Source organism: Oncorhynchus kisutch, linkage group LG13, assembly GCF_002021735.2.
Source record: "Oncorhynchus kisutch isolate 150728-3 linkage group LG13, Okis_V2, whole genome shotgun sequence".
NCBI lineage: Eukaryota > Metazoa > Chordata > Actinopteri > Salmoniformes > Salmonidae > Oncorhynchus > Oncorhynchus kisutch.
In genome coordinates this window covers 27,473,633-27,494,761 of record NC_034186.2, presented here as the reverse complement: position 1 = coordinate 27,494,761, position 21,129 = coordinate 27,473,633, and the positions used below count along the sequence as shown (strand labels likewise).

The 21,129-nt window shown below is 49.5% G+C and overlaps 1 protein-coding gene across 2 annotated transcripts in view; it reads left to right on the top strand.

Moving 5' to 3' along the window:
• The window catches only part of LOC109902996 (protein PRRC2C), a 55,037-nt gene that overhangs the window by 8,834 nt on the left and 25,074 nt on the right, over window positions 1–21,129 (top strand). For both annotated transcript variants that reach the window (XM_031785921.1, XM_031785922.1), the window contains exons 6-17: window positions 3,258–3,337; window positions 3,454–3,581; window positions 3,696–3,783; window positions 3,937–4,090; window positions 4,261–5,020; window positions 5,158–5,333; window positions 5,507–5,777; window positions 5,941–6,142; window positions 6,472–9,426; window positions 10,041–10,189; window positions 20,208–20,362; window positions 20,509–20,902. In XM_031785921.1, coding sequence (XP_031641781.1) covers window positions 3,258–3,337; window positions 3,454–3,581; window positions 3,696–3,783; window positions 3,937–4,090; window positions 4,261–5,020; window positions 5,158–5,333; window positions 5,507–5,777; window positions 5,941–6,142; window positions 6,472–9,426; window positions 10,041–10,189; window positions 20,208–20,362; window positions 20,509–20,902 — 5,512 coding nt within the window. The remainder of the gene's footprint in view (window positions 1–3,257; window positions 3,338–3,453; window positions 3,582–3,695; window positions 3,784–3,936; window positions 4,091–4,260; window positions 5,021–5,157; window positions 5,334–5,506; window positions 5,778–5,940; window positions 6,143–6,471; window positions 9,427–10,040; window positions 10,190–20,207; window positions 20,363–20,508; window positions 20,903–21,129) is intronic.

Genomic DNA, 21,129 nt, shown 5'->3' with positions numbered 1-21,129 from the left:
TAGCCCAGGTGTTTTTACTGTAAATTCATATTATAAGACAAAAACGCCCTCAGCTACGAAGAGTAGCCTACGCCATGCGCACAAGACTGGCCCGAAGATACTATACGACATCGATCCCGTGAATAAGCTAGGATATTCTACATGCAACAGACTGAAGACTGAACACATACTCCCATCACTAGTGAAGAGACCGAGCAGAAAGGCCATCGTCAGAGAGGAGGGGCAGGCAGAACCATACTCGCATGTCTTGGTAGTCTGCATCTCGCAATGTCTTAATTGTCTCGCATGCCTCGCAAATTCACAAGTATTCTTAAGTTCACCTCTTCCTCTGGTTTTATTTAAATTATGTAACTTTCCACAGGGCTTTAAAGCCATATTATCTAGTTAGGCTATAACACAGAAAATAATGTGTTGTGATAACTGCACTGGGGGCGTGCTTGGCCTTCTGTTTCCTGTAGTCCGCGATCAACTCTTTTGTCTTGGTGGTGTTGAGGGAGAGGTTGTCCTGGCACCACACTGCCAGGTCTCTGACCTCCCTATAAGCTGTCTCATCGGTGATTAAGCCTACCACCGTGTAGTTGTCAGCAAACTTAATGGTGGTCTTGGAGTCGTGGGTGAACAGGGAGTACAGGAGGGGATAAAGCACGCACCCCTGAGGTGCCCCCGTGTTGAGGGTCAGCGTGGTGGATGTGTTGTCTATCCTCACCACCTGGGGCCAGCCTGTCAGGAAGTTCAGGATCCAGATGGAGATATTCAGCTTAGTGATGAGCTTGTTGATCGCTGAGCTGTAGTCAATGAACCAACAGGTGTAGGTAGACCTTACAGTGAAATGCTTACTTACAGACTCTAACCAATGGTGCCAAAAACGAGGTGTGTGTGTATGTAAGTAAAGAAATGTAACAACCGTAAAAAGACATTTGATAACAGAGTAGCAAGGCTATATACAGACACATGTTAGTCAGGCTTATTGAGGTAGTATGTACATGTAGGTATCGTTAGTGACTATGCATATATGATGAACAGAGAGTAGCAGAAGTGTAAAAAGAGGGGTAGGCGGGTGGTGGGACACAATGCAGATAGCCCGGTTAGCCAATGTGCGGGAGCACTGGTTGGTCGGGCCAATTTGGGTAGTATGTACATGAATGTATAGTTAAAGTGACTATGCATATAAGATAAAGAGAGAGGGTGGGGCACACAATGCAAATAGTCCGGGTAACCATTTGGTTACCTGTTCAGGAGTCTTATGGCTTGGGGGTAAAAACTGTTGAAAAGCCTTTCTGTCCTAGACTTGGCACTCTGGTACCGCTTGCCATGCGGTAGTAGAGAGAAGAGTCTGTGGCTGGGGTCTTTGACAATTTTTAGGGCCTTTCTCTGACACCGCCTGGTGTCAAAGGAAGTGCCTTGCGGTCGGAGGCCGAGCAATGATGCGGAGGCCAGGCAGTGATGCAACCGGTCAGGATGCTCTCTGTTGCAGCTGTAGAACCTTCTGAGGATCTCAGGACCCATGCCAAATCTTTTTAGTTTCCTGAGGGGGAATAGGCTTTGTTGTGCCCTCTTCACGACTGTCTTGGTGTGTTTGGACCAATCTAGTTTGTTGTTTATGTGGACACCAAGGAATTTGAAGCTCTCAACCTGCTCCACTACAGCCCCGTCGATGAGAATGGGGACATGCTCGGTGCTCCTTTTCCTGTAGTCCACAATCATTTCCTTTGTCTTGGTTACATTGAGGGATAGGTTGTTATTCTGGCACCACCCAGCCAGGTCTCTGACCTCCTCCCTATAGGTTGTCTCGTCGTTGTCGGTGATCAGGCCTACCACTGTTGTCGTCAGCAAACTTAATGATGGTGTTGGAGTCGTGCCTGGCCATGCAGTCGTGGGTGAACAGAGTGTACAGGAGGGAACTGAGCACGCACCCCTGGAGAGCTCCAGTGTTGAGGATCAGCGTGGCAGGTGTTGCTCCCTACCCTCACCACCTGGGGGCGACCTGTCAGGAAGTCCAGGATCCAGTTGCAGCGGGAGGTGTTTAGTCCCAGGTTCCTTAGCTTGGTGATGAGCTTTGAGAGTACTATGGTGCTGAATGCTGAGCTTTAGTCAATGAACAGCATTCTCACATAAGTGTTCCTTTTGTCCAGGTGGGAAAGGGCAATGTGGAGTGCAATAGAGATTGCATCATCTGTGGATCTGTTTGGCTGGTATGCAAATTGGAGTGGGTCTAGGGATTCTGGGATAATGGTGTTGATGTGAGCCATTACCAGCCTTTCAAAGCACTTCATGGCTACGGGTCTGTAGTCATTTCGGCAGGTTGCCTTTGTGTTTTTGGGCACAGGGACTATGGTGGTCTGCTTGAAGCATGTTGGTATTACAGACTCAATCAGGGACATGTTGAAAATGTCAGTGAAGACACCTACCAGTTGGTCAGCACATGCCCGGAGCACACGTCCTGGTAAATCCGTCTGGCCCCGCAGCCTTGTGAATGTTGACGTGTTTAAAGGTCTTACTCACGTCGGCTAAGGAGAGCTTGATCACACAGTCACCCAGATAGCTGGTGCTCTCATGCATGCTTCAGTGTTGCTAGCCTCGAAGCGAACATAGAAGGCGTTTAGTTCGTCTGGTAGGCTTGCGTCACTGGGCAGCTCGCGGCTGGTTATCCCTTTGGAATCCGTGATGGTTTGCAATCCCGCCACATTCAACGAGTATCAGGGCCGGTGTAGTAGGATTCGATCATGGTCCTGTTTGATGGCTCGTTGGAGTCGGGATCTCCTTATAAATGTCTGATTAGTGTCCTGCTCCTTGAAAGAGGCAGCTTTTAAGTCAGTGGGGATGTTGCCTGTAATCCATGGCTTCTGGTTGGGTTATGTACGTACGGTCACTGTGGGGACGACGTTGTCGATGCGCTTATTAATGAAGCCTGCGGCTAAGGTGGTAAACTCCTCCAATGCCATCGGATGAACCCCGGAACATATTCAAGTCCGGTAGCATAGATAAAAAATGTTTAAATGTTTTCTATAATTTTACTCAACATAGTATTAACATATCTTTCTAATTCTGTAATAGTTTTGACATTGAATTTGTATTTAAGGATGTTTTGCTTGTGACTGGGCCGGAAGTAGGAAAACAATAAGGTGAATAAAAAGATCCCCTGATGCGGGATGTTTTCTTGACAATAGTTGCTAGTTTGCTAAACATTTCTTTAACCTTGCAGAGTAGGATTCTCCTAGTAATGGCTGGGTGTTGTGTGTTTCTGTGTCCTGTTCTAGATGTTCAATGCGTATCCCAGGATGCCCTTTACTCCAGTGCCAGGGAACATCAGATACCCTGTTCCACAGGATGGAGCCAGGTGAGTACACCCACATCTACATCCCAACACTCTTCATCATTATTACAACACAACTTCGTAGACCTCGCATCACCCATTCCTCGGTGTACTGACCCTCCTGTGTGTTGGCTCCCCAGGAGGGTCCGTCCCCAGCACGGGCCCCCCCAGGCCTGGATCAAGGACCCAGATAGACCCTCCATCATCAGCGCCACAGAGCTCAAAGAGCTTGACAACCTGGACACAGAGGCTGATGAGGGCTGGGCTGGTAAGACTCATCTGTATTTATACATAAGGATTCTTTACCTTCATTACGTTTTAGTGGCTTTTCACGCAAACACGATGTAACGGTAACCCTCAGCTTTCCCTATCTGTTCTCCAGGAGCTCAGATGGAGGTCGACTACACAGAGAAACTCAACTTCAGTGACGACGAGGAGAACCATGCCGCCAAAGAGAAAGGGGAAAACTGGTGAGTCTCACTGAAGAAGGTGCTTCCTTTTCTGCCTCACTACCTGGGTGTGAGAGACTGTTTTTGAACATTGGTTTTCGGTACACCTCAAGACTGTTAGCCTAGGCATTACCAAGACTCCTAACCATTGCACTCTCTCTCTCACTCACTCAGGGAGTGGATGGGTAAAGTGGAGCGGATGAGGGCACAGCGTCCGTCAGATGGCCAGGAGGGCAGCAAAGGCTCATGGGTAGATGGAAGGGACCCCAGGGTGCTTTCCCTAGGCAGTAAGGGGGTGTACAAGACCGGCCCGCCACAGGACCACCAGGTGAGGCTGAGGGTGGCTGGTTGACTCGGTTTGGGGTGTGTTTGACTGGATGGAGGGGTCCAGGACTAATGAGCCATCGAGCTTTACTATACAAGTTCATTTAGGCTTTGGAGGTTCTAAGGTAAAGTAGTAGTGTTAGATCATCTTTTTCACTCGCTCTCTCTCTCTAGGGTCAGCTAGGTGGGCGCTCGGTGGGCAGCGGAGCCCCTCGCGTAGCCAAAGCCCCCACCATTGCTCCCCCTGCTGGTGAGGAGGAGTGCGAGGCCTGGCGCCAGAAACACAAGAAGCAGGACCTGTCGGAAGCGGTAGAAAGAGCCAGGCGGAGGAGAGAAGAGGAGGAGAGGAGGATGGAAGAACAGAGACTCACCGCTTGCGCAGAGAAACTCAAACGCCTCAACGAGAAACTCCACCCGGCAACAGATGCCAAGCACGGCCCTGACGCCGAGACGACCAATGAAGAGACTGGAGCTGTGTGTGAAGACACACCTCCTTTGTCTGTTCTTCCCCCTGTCTCCAACCCTGCACCATCGCAGCCTGCCCCTTCCTCTCAGCCCCTGAACATATCAGCCCCTCTCCAAGACCGAGAGAGTGTGGAGAGGGAAAGGAATGAGAGAGAGAGTGTGGAGAGGGAAAGGATTGAGAGAGAGAGTGTGGAGAGGGAAAGGATTGAGAGAGAGAGTGTGGAGAAGGAAAGGATTGAGAGAGAGAGTGTGGAGAGGGAAAGGATTGAGAGAGAGCGTGTGGAGAGAGTAGAGCCTAGTGCGAAGGAAGAGAGTCAGTTTGTGCCTCGCCAGCCCAGCCCTCTGGTGGGGGACCCTCGGCTCGGAGAGGGTCCCCTGAGTGAGGTGAGCCCTCTGGTGGAGGAAAGCCAGACTGAGAGACTGACGCCCATGCCTATCAGAGACTACTTCAGCACCGATGAGAGCAGAGGTGAGCCCACTGGCAGAGCCCTGTGTTTCCACCAACATAAATTAACCAGCCACTTTACCTCCCACACTTTCACTCCAAGAATAGCCACTATTTGTTTATTTCAATTGTTTAATTTCAGTGTCTCTCTCTCTCTCTAGTGGAGGAACCTGTGCCGCTCACTCTGCCCCTTATGGACCCCCTCAGTGGAGAGGACGCCCCTGTGGCCCCCCTGGACCTTGAGGGAGAGGTGGGGGCTGCCATGCGCCCCTCTCTCACCTCTGGATACTCGAAACAGTTCCAGAAGTCTCTGCCCCCGCGCTTCCTCAGGCAGCAGGTATTGGACTTGTGTTGCTTAATTTTTTCCAAGAGGAATTTCAGATGTGAAATTAGATATAGAAAACCGTTACCAAATTCCATTCTATCTCTGGAGTCCTGATCTTTTTAATGTTGTCCATGTTATTTTGAAGAGAATCCTTGTATCGAACTCCTACTTTTTTCTCCTTGCAGGAGCAGATGAAGCAGCAGTGGCAGCAGCAGCAACAGCAGCAGGGGGGTGGTGGTGGGGCTGTGTCCCCATCGGGTGGAGGATGTGTAGCTGCCTCCCAGCAGCAGCACCGCTCCCTGTACCAGCCCGTCGGCCCCCCTCACCACCAGCATCAGCAGCACCTGGCTAACATTGGCTTTGACCCCCGCTGGCTCATGATGCAGTCATATATGGACCCCCGCATTATGTCTGGAAGACCACCGCTCGACATGCCAAACATGCACCCTGGACCTGGTACGACAATACTGACACACTGTGTCTCTTTTGACTGTTTAAGTTTGCATGTCTTCTGTGAGATTTGCTGCCCTGTATGTGTTTGGCACAAAAGCCATGAATTGTTAGAGAGAGAGATAGATATCTATCTAACATTTTGACTGTCCCTTCTCCTCGTCTCCAGGGCGGATTCCTCCTAAGCAGATAGTTCGTAGAGAGCCAGGGGACAGCTCCAGTTCTGACTCCTTCGACCACCTGACCAGGACCATACGGGACCACAGTCTCCCTTCTGAACCGCGCATAGTATGGGGATCTGACCCATACCCCCAATCTGAACCCCTTCCCTCTGTCACACCCCCTAAAGGACGGGAGGACGAGGACAGCAGGTGAGTAGACAACAACACTCAGGCTGCATCTTATTACACTAACCTGGCGGCAGGTAGCCTAGTGGTGAGAGCGTTGGGCCAGTAACCGAAAGGTTGCTAGATCGAAACCCAGAGCTGACAAGGTAAAAGTCTGTCGTTCTTCCCCTGAACAAGGCAGTTAACCCACAGTTCCTAGGGTGTCATTGTAGTTAGGAATTTGTTCTTAATTGACTTGCGTAGTTAAATAAAGGTTAAACAAAACTTCTTTTTTTTTTCATTTCTTGTCTCCACGGTAGATAGTAATAAGAGGATGCCACTTTATTTTATTAAAACATCTCTCCTTTTCCCAGACTGGACTCTGGGTTGGAGATGGAAAGGGGTCTCCCAGCCATGTACCCCAGCCAGGATCACAATCCCCTGGAACCCTGTGGCAAATCAGACCTTTTCAGAGACCCCACAAAGCCCCTGTCAGGATTCGGCCCAGGTCCAGAGGAGGCTCCAGAACCCCTGCAGACAGAAATAGGGCCTGGTGGGACTCCCTTTGAGCCAGTGGAGCCTAGCCTGCCCACTGCAGAGGTGGAGTCTCTGGGACAGGCCATGCTACAAAGAACCATCTCACAGGGCTCCAGCCACTCCCTCAAACTGGATGAGCCCAGGTTCGACAGCCTCCACCTGGGAACAAAGACACTTGAGCTCCAGGATCCGGAAGAGAGGCCAGGCGGGGAAGATATAAAGGCCAGTAAAGAGCCTTTCTCGCAGGCTGCTGTGACCGGGGACACCCCTCCAGCTGACGGCCTCCACAAGCTCGAGAAGCCGGCCCCCAGCAAGCAGAAGGCTGAGCTGCGCTGGGGAGGGAGGTCTGGGGCCGGCCGGAGGGATGGACCAGGGGGAGAGAGGCCTGTACGCAGGTCTGGACCCATTAAGAAACCTGTACTCAGAGACATGAAGGAAGAGCGAGAGCAGCGGGAGGAGAGAGAGCGACACCGTGAGAGAGGAGAAAAGGGGGAGAGACCCAAGAAGGAGGAGCGAGGAGGAGTGAAAGCTGCCTCCGCTGCTGCTGCGGTGTCTGAGGGCCCCAGGGACAGACCCCACGGAGAGAAGGAGAGGGACAGACCCCACGGAGAGAAGGAGAGGGACAGACCCCACGGAGAGAAGGAGAGGGACAGACCCCACGGAGGGAAGGAGAGGGACAGACCCCACGGAGAGAAGGAGAGGGACAGACCCCACGGAGAGAAGGAGAGGGACAGACCCCACGGAGAGAAGGAGAGGGACAGACCCCACATGGAGAGGGACAGGGACAGACCCCACATGGAGAGGGACAGACCCCACGGAGAGAAGGAGAGGGACAGACCCCACGGGGAGAGGGACAGGGACAGACCCCACGGGGAGAGGGACAGGGACAGACCCCACGGGGAGAGGGACAGGGACAGGCCCCACGGGGAGAGGGACAGGCCCCACGGGGAGAGGGACAGGCCCCACGGAGAGAGGGACAGGGACAGGCCCCACGGAGAGCGGGACAGGGACAGGCCCCACGGAGAGAGGGACAGGCCCTACGGAGACAGGGACAGACCCCACGGGGAGAGGGACAGAACCCAAGGGGAGAGGGATGGGAAGAGTGAGACCCCTGAGACAGAGGGGCCTGGGAAGGGCCTCCAGAGATCCAGAGATATACATGCCCCGATACCAGCCTCCCAGGACGACAAGACAGACCAACTACCAACCAATGACATAAACCCTGAACCTAAATTACCCTCTACGAAGGAGCCCAACCTGCCCCCACGGACCTACCGCCGTGAGGAGAGGGAAAGAGACCGGGAGAGAGAGATGGAAAGGGACAGAGAGCGAGACTGGCCGGCTGATGGTTTTAGAGGCCGAGGCAGAGGGGAGTACTACTCTCGAGGACGGAGTTTCCGGGGAACTTATATTGGTCGAAGTAGAGGTGGCCGGGGTCGTAGTCGATGGGAGTACCCTTATCAGGAGCCGCGCTCGCGCTCAGACTTTCCTGCCGTCAGTGGCGCTGCTGCCTTCCGCTGCCGTGAAGAGAGCGAGACGCGCAGCGAGAGCTCAGACTTCGAAGTGATGCCCAAACGCAGACGGCGTCGTGGTTCCGATACCGACTCGGAGAGCGAAGGAGGACGGGAGTCAGCTAGCGACACTGGGGCTTCAGACCGTGAGCCCAGTGCCAAACCACCCCGACCGCTCCGCAGGGAAATACCAGGAGAGCCCCGCTCCGGACCACACAAACCTGGCTTCGGACCCCATCACCTGGGGGAGAAAGGAGGGCCCAGGGGAGGAGATGAGGGAAGGCCCAAGCCAGGCTTCCTGCCCAGAGGAGATCCTTCACGGCGTGGGAGAGGGGGACTGTACAGCAGGCGAGGGGGAGCCAGGGAGAGAGGAGGTCCTAGGTCAGCTCCTCTCAGACGCCCAGGAACTAGAGAGTCATCCTCCCAGTGGCCCTCTAAACCCATGGAGACCTTCCGCCCTGAGGACACAGAACCCTCGTCATCACGCTATGACAACTGGGACCACCACTCTGACCGACGGCCTGTTCGAGGGGACAGAGACCGACAGTTCGAGGGGAAGAAGTTTGGGGAGGGGGGACCCCAGAGTAGCAGAGACAGAGAGAGGCCCCGTCGCCCTCGGCCAGCCCGACCCCCCAGACAGGACAAACCCCCCCGCTTCCGGAAGCTGAAGGAGAGAGAGGCTGCAGTCTTAGCTGGAGGAGACACAGGACCTGGACCCACCTCCACTGCCCCAGTCCCAGCCTTAGTGCCTGGCCCTGTCTCCCTGTCCCCTACTCTCTCAAGAGCTCCAGGGGCCCCCTTCACCCTGCCTGTAGATAAGGATCCCAAAGCCGCTGACCTAACCTCTGACCCAGCCCTGCCTGACGCCACCCCTCCCACCACCTCTGCCGTGGGCACCAAGTCACCTGACCTGTCCACGCAGAACTCTTCTGACCAGGCCAACGAGGAGTGGGAGACGGCGTCAGAGAGTAGCGACTTTAACGAGCGTAGAGAACGGGAGGAGAGGAGGGGAGCGCGGGAGGCTGCTAGCGGCACTGCTCAGCCCTCGACACCAGCCCCCCTACCCCCTCAGGGCTCAGCACCCCCCAGCAGGACTCCCACCGAGGGAGGGGTGACACCCAAACGCGAGGCAGCCGGGCCCGCCGGGGGCAGGAGGAGTTTCTCCAGTCAGCGTCCGGTGGAGAGACAGAACCGCTGGGGGAACAGCGGACCCAAACCAGGCCGCGGCTACGCAGGGGGGAAGGGAGAGAGGCGAGGAGGGGGCAAGGCTGGACGCAGAGGGTGAGTCATCCACCAATCTCACACCATGATTTGGTTTGGCCTTTTGTCTTGTTCACTGACTGTTTGCATGTTATATCTTCACTGTTAACATAATGAACAATATCTTATTAAACAACCAAACTCCAGTACTTTTCTGTTTTTGTTTGTGTGTGTGAATAAGAGCTGTAGATGCACTCTCTTCCTGAAGGACAAATGTTTCTCATCTCCTTTCGTATCCTGTTCTAGTTGCTGGCTGTGTGTTTTGGTATGGAGTTGACAGATATATATATATATATATATATTTAGTCTGCTACATCTCTGTGGCCCCTCACTCTGGAGGAGAATACACTGGGTACACATCACTTCCTCTCCCTTTCTGGCTGCATCTCAATAGTCTAAAGCGGTTTCCTTTCCTTGTTTCCTCACCTACACTGATGTGAAAGCAATGTCCTTTATTACACTACTATATTTTGTGTTATCAGAGAGGACTACTATAGATCCTGAAGTTTTTACACTATTGGGATGCCTGTCTTGTTTTTGTTTTTTTATCAATCTGCTGCTTCTCTGTACAGTGGCCTGTCCTCTTGTCTCCATCTCTCTCTCTTTCCCTAACATGTCTCTCTCTTCCCCTCCAGAGCGGCCCCTAACCCAGACTCAGCCCCGGGTGGGGGAGGGGTGCGTACTGGGGGTAAAGACCCTGCTGGACGCAGGAAGGACGAGACCAAACAGAAACCCAAGGAGAAGGAGAACGCTCTGTTGCAGTTTGACCTAAACAACTATGCCAGTGAGACAAATGCGCACACACACACAGATGTACACACCTGCTATCTAGTAGGGATGTAACGATTCACCCATACTCATCGGTCCCCGGTTCAAATTTTTAAGGTGTAAGTGTATCAGTCTGCGGGACCCCTGACTAATCCAAACGAAGCATGCATCAGTAAGAGAACCGATCCAAACGAAGCGTGCATCAGTAAGAGAACCGATCCAAACGAAGCGTGCATCAGTAAGAGAACCGATCCAAACGAAGCGTGCATCAGTAAGAGAACCGATCCAAACGAAGCGTGCATCAGTAAGAGAACCGATCCAAACGAAGCGTGCATCAGTAAGAGAACCGATCCAAACGAAGCGTGCATCAGTAAGAGAACCGATCCAAACGAAGCGTGCATCAGTAAGAGAACCGATCCAAACGAAGCGTGCATCAGTAAGAGAACCGATCCAAACGAAGCGTGCATCAGTAAGAGAACCGATCCAAACGAAGCGTGCATCAGTAAGAGAACCGATCCAAACGAAGCGTGCATCAGTAAGAGAACCGATCCAAACGAAGCGTGCATCAGTAAGAGAACCGATCCAAACGAAGCGTGCATCAGTAAGAGAACCGATCCAAACGAAGCGTGCATCAGTAAGAGAACCGATCCAAACGTTATGAATCGCCGGGTTCACAAGTTTTTTGTTTTTTTTGCCTCGTTCCAAAAATACCTGATCTGTTGACTGAGTTGATGCATCCTCTCCTTCAGCCTATCAAACTTTTATGCAAGTACAGTAACTGAGAATGACATTGATCTACAAGTCAGATAACTGTGTGCACAGTGCGGGAGACTCAGCTGCTCGCGCCAATGAGAGCGTAGTCCTACACTATCTCTGTTCTAATATTTGTAGGCTACACCTTCAGCATGTAACTATTTCCCCGGGCCTTGCTGTAAATGAGAATGTGTTCTCAGTTAACTTACCTGGTAAAATAAGGGTTAAATAAAATAAAGCATTCAGATGTTTGTAAAATGGCTTTTGCAATATTAATTGAGGGACAACCAATGTAATTGTTACCAAATGCGGTGTAGAAAATTGTGTTATACTCGTGGAGCTGTGTAGACGCCCGCTGACTGGGGCTTTTCATTGCCAGACTCACCTTACAAAATATTTTTGCTAATTCTGCTACAGTCAGTCAGTGCCTTTTGGTCATTTTTACATGAACTGGGTAATGGGGTAATTTTAACAATTTTCGAGCCACACTAGTCAGAATGGGAGAAGAGGGCAGCTCTCCTCCATAAAGTTCCAAACCATTTGCTTTTGAGACGGGGTGAAATCCAAAGCTGCATTTATATTAATTGGCTGTGTACATTTCATTGCACATTTTTAAAGATAAGTATTGACATATTACGAGCTCCAAATATTTTAATCTGCTATATGACAAGTTAATCAGTAGGTGATGAAGAAGTGGGGGGACAAGACATGAATAGCCTTAATCTGATAGTGGTAGATGCCCTATGTCTCAGCTCACCCAGTACATCATTCTCACACATACTCTCACACTCTGTCGGCTCAGACAGATCCAGCTCATGAGCTCCATCAGTATCAGATTCATTTAGAATGGAAAATGACTGTGTTCATGCAACAATTGTTAAAGCGATGAATCGACCTAAATCGCATCCATTCAGTCCATAAATCAAATTGCACCGAATCGTTTCAAACTAAACGTATTGTTCCTGTATCGTATCGGAACCCATTTATCTAGATTAGAAGTCGCCCGATTATGATTTTTAACGCCGAAGCCGATTATTGAAGGACCAAAAAATGCCGATACATAATAATCTGACTTTTAAAAATATACACTGCTCAAAAAAATAAAGGGAACACTAAAATAACACATCCTAGATCTGAATGAATGAAATATTTTTTATTAAATACTTTTTTCTTTACATAGTTGAATGTGCTGACAACAAAATCACACAAATTATCAATGGAAATCACATTTATCAACCCATGGAGGTCTGGATTTGGAGTCACACTCAAAATTAAATTGGAAAACCACACTACAGGCTGATCCAACTTTGATGTAATGTCCTTAAAACAAGTCAAAATGAGGCTCAGTAGTGTGTGTGGCCTCCACGTACCTGTATGACCTCCCTACAACGCCTGGGCATGCTCCTGATGAGGTGGCGGATGGTCTCCTGAGGGATCTCCTCCCAGACCTGGACTAAAGCATCCGCCAACTCCTGGACAGTCTGTTGTTAGATGGAGCGAGACATGATGTCCCAGATGTGCTCAATTGGATTCAGGTCTGGGGAACGGGCGGGCCAGTCCATTACATCAATGCCTTCCTCTTGCAGGAACTGCTGACACACTCCAGCCACATGAGTTCTAGCATTGTCTTGCATTAGGAGGAACCCATGGCCAACCGCACCAGCATATGGTCTCACAAGGGGTCTGAGGACCTCATCTCGGTACCTAATGGCAGTCAGGCTACCTCTGGCGAGCACATGGAGGGCTGTGCAGCCCCCCCAAAGAAATGCCACCACACACCATGACTGACCCACCGCCAAACCGGTCATGCTGGAGGATGTTGCAGGCAGCAGATTGTTCTCCACGGCGTCTCCAGACGGTCAAGTCTGTCACATGTGCTCAGTGTGAACCTGCTTTCATCTGTGAAGAGCACAGGGCGCCAGTGGCGAATTTGCCAATCTTGGTGTTCTCTGGCAAATGCCAAACGTCCTGCACGGTGTTGGGCTGTAAGCACAACCCCCACCTGTGGACGTCGGGCCCTCATACCACCCCCATGGAGTCTGTTTCTGACCGTTTGAGCAGACACATGCACATTTGTGGCCTGCTGGAGGTCATTTGGCAGGGCTCTGGCAGTGCACAAAGGCGGAGGTAGCGGTCCTGCTGCTGGGTTGTTGCCCTCCTATGGCCTCCTCCACGTCTCCTGATGTACTGGCCTGTCTCCTGGTAGCGCCTCCATGCTCTGGACACTACGCTGACAGACACAGCAAACCTTCTTGCCACAGCTCGCATTGATGTGCCATCCTGGATGAGCTGCACTACCTGAGCCACTTGTGTGGATTGTAGATTCCGTCTCATGCTACCACTAGAGTGAAAGCACCGCCAGCATTCAAAAGTGACCAAAACATCAGCCAGGAAGCATAGGAACTGAGAAGTGGTCTGTGGTTATCACCTGCAGAACCACTCCTTTATTGGGGGTGTCTTGCTAATTGCCTATAATTTCCACCTGTCTATTCCATTTGCACAACAGCATGTGAAATGTATTGTCAATCAGTGTTGCTTCCTAAGTGGACAGTTTGATTTCACAGAAGTGTGATTGACTTGGAGTTACATTGTACAAGTGTACAAGTGTTCCCTTTATTTTTTTGAGCAGTGTTTGAGTTTGAGTTTATTTTTATTTTTACAGGGACAGTGCACATTAATCAACATTTCAGTAAAAGTGCCGGTTTTAGCCAACCGGCTAATTTTCAACCGCAGTCCCTGGGCAGGTTGTTAAAAACAATTACAATATAGACAATAGCAACATAGAACAAGCAAGACATAGCAACATAGGACAAGCAAGACATAGCATACAGACAGAGCAACATAGGACAAGCAAGACGTAGCATACAGACAGAGCAGCATAAAACAAAAAGCAGCAAGACAAAATTCATAAAAGCAACAAAGTGTTTCCACACCTCACAAGCAACAGACAACATGGAGAGTGGCAACACACTGCTAGGGACCATGTTCACAAATCTGATTGACCTTTAGCCATGTCTTCAAGCATTTTGTGAAAGTGTGATATGTGGTGCAGTTATGTGTGTCTGATGGCAGTGTATTCCAGACATGGGAAGCTCTCACAGAGAATGCAGATTTACTAAAGGTGCTTTTCCTTAGGGGAACTATACAGTCACCTCTCATGGCAGACCTTGTGGATCTGCTGCCATATGTCTGGGTTTTCTGTTTAACAAAAATATTGAGTGGAGTGGGAGCCAGGCCATTGAGGATCTTGAATACAAGACATGCGTCGGTGTATTGCACAAGATTTTCCCAACTCAAGAGCTCATGCTTTCTAAGGATGTGACAATGATGATGGCTATTGGGCTTCCTATCAAGCACTTTGAGAGCCTGTTTGTAGACAGACTGAATAGGTTTTAATGTTGTACAGCAAGCTTGGGCCCAACTAGTCAAGCAGTATGTTAAGTGGGGGAGCATCATAGATTTGAAGTACAGTTTTGCTACCTCTGTAGTCAAACAATTTCGTATAAATCGGAAATTAGCTAGGTTGAATTTGGTTATTTGAATTACCTTTTTCACATGCTTTTTAAAAGAGAGGTTGGAATCAAGTATGATGCCATGGTACTTAAAATCGGATACCACCTGGAGCTTCTCCCCTGACACATAGACATCTGGCTCAGTAGCATCTGTTGCCCTCTTTGTGAAGAACATTTTTTTTCACATTGAGATGCAAACACGAGTCACTGAGCCACTTTGTAACCTGGACCATTACAGTAGTGAGTTCTTGTGCAGCTTGTTGTTTGCTCTTTGCATGCACATATATCACTGTCATCTGCATACTTTTTTTTTTCTTCTATTTTTTATTTTTTTTCCACCTTTATTTAACCAGGTAGGCTAGTTGAGAACAAGTTCTCATTTGCAACTGCGACCTGGCCAAGATAAAGCATAGCAGTGTGAGCAGACAACAAAGAGTTACACATGGAGTAAACAATTAACAAGTCAATAACACAGTAGAAACCAAAGGGGGAGTCTATATACAATGTGTGCAAAAGGCATGAGGAGGTAGGCAAATAATTACAATTTTGCAGATTAACACTGGAGTGATGAATGATCAGATGGTCATGTACAGGTAGAGATATTGGTGTGCAAAAGAGCAGAAAAGTAAATAAATAAAAACAGTATGGGGATGAGGTAGGTGAAAAGGGGTGGGCTATTTACCAATAGACTATGTACAGCTGCAGCGATCGGTTAGCTGCTCAGATAGCTGATGTTTGAAGTTGGTGAGGGAGATAAAAGTCTCCAACTTCAGCGATTTTTGCAATTCGTTCCAGTCACAGGCAGCAGAGTACTGGAACGAAAGGCGGCCAAATGAGGTGTTGGCTTTAGGGATGATCAGTGAGATACACCTGCTGGAGCGCGTGCTACGGATGGGTGTTGCCATCGTGACCAGTGAGCTGAGATAAGGCGGAGCTTTACCTAGCATGGACTTGTAGATGACCTGGAGCCAGTGGGTCTGGCGACGAATATGTAGCGAGGGCCAGCCGACTAGGGCATACAAGTCGCAGTGGTGGGTGGTATAAGGTGCTTTAGTGACAAAACGGATGGCACTGTGATAGACTGCATCCAGTTTGCTGAGTAGAGTGTTGGAAGCCATTTTGTAGATGACATCGCCGAAGTCGAGGATCGGTAGGATAGTCAGTTTTACTAGGGTAAGCTTGGCGGCGTGAGTGAAGGAGGCTTTGTTGCGGAATAGAAAGCCGACTCTTGATTTGATTTTCGATTGGAGATGTTTGATATGAGTCTGGAAGGAGAGTTTGCAGTCTAGCCAGACACCTAGGTACTTATAGACGTCCACATATTCTAGTTCGGAACCATCCAGGGTGGTGATGCTAGTCGGGCATGCAGGTGCAGGCAGTGACCGGTTGAAAAGCATGCATTTGGTTTTACTAGCGTTTAAGAGCAGTTGGAGGCCACGGAAGGAGTGTTGTATGGCATTGAAGCTTGTTTGGAGGTTAGATAGCACAGTGTCCAAAGACGGGCCGAAAGTATATAGAATGGTGTCGTCTGCGTAGAGGTGGATCAGGGAATCGCCCGCAGCAAGAGCAACATCATTGATATACACAGAGAAAAGAGTCGGCCCGAGAATTGAACCCTGTGGCACCCCCATAGAGACTGCCAGAGGACCAGACAGCATGCCCTCCGATTTGACGCACTGAACTCTGTCTGCAAAGTAATTGGTGAACCAGGCAAGGCAGTCATCCGAAAAACCGAGGCTCCTGAGTCTGCCGATAAGAATATGGTGATTGACAGAGTCGAAAGCCTTGGCAAGGTCGATGAAGACGGCTGCACAGTACTGTCTTTTATCGATGGCGGTTATGATATCGTTGAGTACCTTGAGTGTGGCTGAGGTGCACCCATGACCGGCTCGGAAACCAGATTGCACAGCGGAGAAGGTGCGGTGGGATTCGAGATGGTCAGTGACCTGTTTGTTGACTTGGCTTTCAAAGACCTTAGATAGGCAGGGCAGGATGGATATAGGTCTGTAACAGTTTGGGTCCAGGGTGTCTCCCCCTTTGAAGAGGGGGATGACTGCGGCAGCTTTCCATTCCTTGGGGATGTCAGACGATATGAAAGAGAGGTTGAACAGGCTGGTAATAGGGGTTGCGACAATGGTGGCAGATAGTTTCAGAAATAGAGGGTCCAGATTGTCAAGCCCAGCTGATTGGTACGGGTCCAGGTTTTGCAGCTCTTTCAGAGCTATCTGGATTTGGTTAAAGGAGAACCTGGAGAGGCTTGGGCGAGGAGCTGCGGGGGGGGCGGAGCTGTTGGCCGAGGTTGAAGTAGCCAGGCGGAAGGCATGGCCAGCCGTTGAGAAATGCTTATTGAAGTTTTCGATAATCATGGATTTATCAGTGGTGACCGTGTTACCTAGCCTTAGTGCAGTGGGCAGCTGGGAGGAGGTGCTCTTGTTCTCCATGGACTTCACGGTGTCCCAGAACTTTTTGGAGTTGGAGCTACAGGATGCAAACTTCTGCCTGAAGAAGCTGGCCTTAGCTTTCCTGACTGACTGCGTGTATTGGTTCCGGACTTCCCTGAACAGTTGCATATCACGGGGACTATTCGATGCTATTGCAGTCCGCCACAGGATGTTTTTGTGCTGGTCGAGGGCAGTCAGGTCTGGGGTGAACCAAGGGCTGTATCTGTTCTTAGTTCTGCATTTTTTGAACGGAGCATGCTTATCTAAAATGGTGAGGAAGTTACTTTTAAAGAATGACCAGGCATCCTCAACTGACGGGATGAGGTCAATGTCCTTCCAGGATACCCGGGCCAGGTCGATTAGAAAGGCCTGCTCACAGAAGTGTTTTAGGGAGCGTTTGACAGTGATGAGGGGTGGTCGTTTGACTGCGGCTCCGTAGCGGATACAGGCAATGAGGCAGTGATCGCTGAGATCCTGGTTGAAGACAGCGGAGGTGTATTTGGAGGGCCAGTTGGTCAGGATGACGTCTATGAGGGTGCCCTTGTTTACAGAGTTAGGGTTGTACCTGGTGGGTTCCTTGATGATTTGTGTGAGATTGAGGGCATCTAGCTTAGATTGTAGGACTGGTTAAGCATATCCCAGTTTAGGTCCCCTAACAGAACAAACTCTGAAGCTAGATGGGGGGCGATCAATTCACAAATGGTGTCCAGGGCACAGCTGGGAGCTGAGGGGGGTCGTTAGCAGGCGGCAACCGTGAGAGACTTATTTCTGGAGAGAGTAATTTTCAAAATTATTAGTTCGAACTGTTTGGGTATGGACCTGGAAAGTATGAAATTACTTTGCAGGCTATCTCTGCAGTAAACTGCAACTCCTCCCCCTTTGGCAGTTCTATCTTGACGGAAGATGTTATAGTTGGGTATGGAAATCTCTGAATTTTTGGTGGCCTTCCTGAGCCAGGATTCAGACACAGCAAGGACATCAGGGTTAGCAGAGTGTGCTAAAGCAGTGAGTAAAACAAACTTAGGGAGGAGGCTTCTGATGTTGACATGCATGAAACCAAGGCTTTTTCGATCACAGAAGTCAACAAATGAGGGTGCCTGGGGACATGCAGGGCCTGGGTTTACCTCCACATCACCCGCGGAACAGAGAAGGAGTAGTATGAGGGTGCGGCTAAAGGCTATCAAAACTGGTCGCCTAGAGCGTTGGGGACAGAGAATAAGAGGAGCAGGTTTCTGGGCATGGTAGAATATATTCAGGGCATAATGCGCAGACAGGGGTATGGTGGGGTGCGGGTACAGCGGAGGTAAGCCCAGGCACTGGGTGATGATGAGAGAGGTTGTATCTCTGGACATGCTGGTAGTAATGGGTGAGGTCACCGCATGTGTGGGAGGTGGGACAAAGGAGTTATCAGGGGCATGAAGAGTGGAACTAGGGGCTCCATTGTGAACTAAAACAATGATAACTAACCTGAACAACAGTATACAAGGCATATTGACATTTGAGAGAGACATACAGCGAGGCATACAGTAATCACAGGTGTTGAATTGGGAAAGCTAGCTAAAACAGTAGGTGAGACAACAGCTAATCAGCTAGCACAACAACAGCAGGTAAAATGGCGTAGACTAGGCAACGGGGCCAACAGATAAAACAAACAAGCAGAATGGAGTACTGTGATTAATGGACAGTCCAGCGTGCATCAGCTATGTAGCCAAGAGATCAGTGTCCAGGGGGCAGCGGTGGATGGGGCAGGGAAGCTGGACTGGCGAGTGTTATCCAGGTTAAAAAAAACTAACAATGACTAAATAGCTTGTAGCTAGTTAGCTGGTTAGCTTCTGGAGGTTCTTGAGTGTGTTCTAAAAATTAAAAAAATGATAGCGATTCCGTATCACATTGGGTGAGGCAGGTTTCCGGAAGGTATAAACAAATTAAAAGTCAAAAGAGATAGAAAGTAAATATGGGTCCGGTGAGCGTTTGGGACGCGGCGATTCAGGCGGTTAGCAGGCCTGTGCTAACAAGCTAACATTTGAACTTCAGACCCAGTACAGACAGAAGGCAGATCATTAATGTACAGGCTGAACAGGAGGGGCCCCAGTATTGACCCTTGGGGCACGCCCACATCATAGCTACGAGTGGGCGACAGCTCATTGCTCACTCTGACACACTGAGTTCTGCCTTCAAGGTATGATTTCATCCATCTCAAGGCATCAGGGGAAAAGTTGAACTTGGACAATTTTGTGATGAGAATCTCATGGTTAACAGTATCAAAAGCCTTCCTTAGGTCCAGAAACACAGCCCCAACAGCACCCCCTTTGTCCATCTTGGACTTCACATTTTCCAGAAGAAAGCAGTTGGCTGTTTCTGTGGAGTGTTTCGCTCTGAAGCCAGTGTGTATATATAGTAATGACAATTACAACAATACTGAATGAACAATGAACACTTATTTTTAACTTAATATAATACATAAATAAAATCTATTTAGTCTCACATTCTAAATAAACCTACTCTGTGTCTCAAAGACACAGCGGTTGGAACCCACACTCTGAAATTTGGACTCGTCAGACTAAAGGACAGATTTCCACCCATATAATGTCTATTGCTCGTGTTTCTTGGCCCAAGCAAGTCTCTTCTTCTTATTGGTGTTCTTTAGTAGTGGTTTCTTTGCAGCAATTGGACCATGAAGGCCTGATGCACACGGTCTCCTCTGAATAGTTGATGTTGACATATGTCTGTTACTTGAACTCTGAAGCTTTTATTTTATTTGGGAATCAGGTCTTCGTGGTCAATATGCTGCAAAGAAACCACTTCTAAAGGATACCAATAAGAAGGCAAAGGGTGGCTACTTTGAGAATCTCAAATATAAAATATACTTTGATTTGTTTAACACTTTTTGGTTTACTACATGATTCCATATGTGTTATTTAATCATTTTAATGTCTTCACTATTTATTCTACAGTGTAGAAAAGAGTAAAAAGAAAAAACCTTTGAATGAGTAGGTGTCAACTTTTGACCTGTACTGTATATTTTTCAATATGCTATGGGTACTGTAAGGCTTTATTGGCTCAGTACTAGGGCTGGGACGATACTGGTATTGCAATGCTCGTTAGTGTTATGGCAAAGAAACGGAACACGAAGTGAATTTAACTTCTTTAGGAAAACAGACGTAATGTTGGAAACAAACACTGTTGTATTTATTTTCCAAGCTATAGCACACAAATATTGCGTTACTGGTATCGTCACAGCCATACTTAATACTGAATTTGACAGAGCTCTTGTTCTAGAACTTGTACCTAGTCCATGGAACTAATTTCACTTTGTGCTGTCCTGTAGGTGTGGTGATCATAGATGACCATCCAGAGGTGACAACCTTAGAGGACCCCCAGTCTAACACTACAGATGACGGGTTCACTGAGGTGGTCTCACGCAAACAACAGAAACGACTACAGGACGAGGAGAGGAGGAAGAAAGAGGAGCAGACTACACAGGTGAGAGAGGCAGAGTGTGCAATTCACCACTGGGAGGCAGTTATTCCTGTATTGACTAAACACAAGATTTTTATTCACACTGAGGACCATAGGACCCTAACATCTGACATCCCTAACGTGTATCTCGTTGCCTTGTCGGTTTATAGCACTATGGAAAGAAAGGATCAGGGGAAAAGGGGAGAGGAGGAAGCAAGCTGCCACCAAGATTCGCCAAAAAACAGCAGCAGCATCAACAACAAGCATCACAACAACCACAGCAAGCCTCACAGCCGCAGCCTCAACAGCCCTCACCTCCCCCTCAACAACCCCTCCTATCTGCCTCACAGCTCCCCTCCCCCTCCCAGCCTGCTGCCTCTCCCCAGACTCTGGAAGGCTCTGTGGCCACCCTACCCCCCGCCCCTACCCCCACCACTGTGGACTTCACCTCCAAGACTCCCCTTCCCCCTGTGGCGCTGCTCACGCAGACCCACAGCACTCTCGGTACGGAACTCTGGGAGAACAAGGTGGCCGGATCCACCATACTCCCTGACGTCAAGAAACGTGAGTCACACAACATCAGGACATTCATTTTTCACAACGAGATGACGTTTTGTTAGTTAAAACATGTACATCTCCTGAGTGACGCAGCGGTCTCAGGCACTGCATCGCAGCGTCGTCCGGGATAGGGGAGGGTTTGGCCGGCCGGGATTTCCTTGTCCCATCGCACTCTAGCAATGCCTTGTGGCGGCCCAGTGCATGCATGCTGACTTCGGTCGCCAGCTGTACAG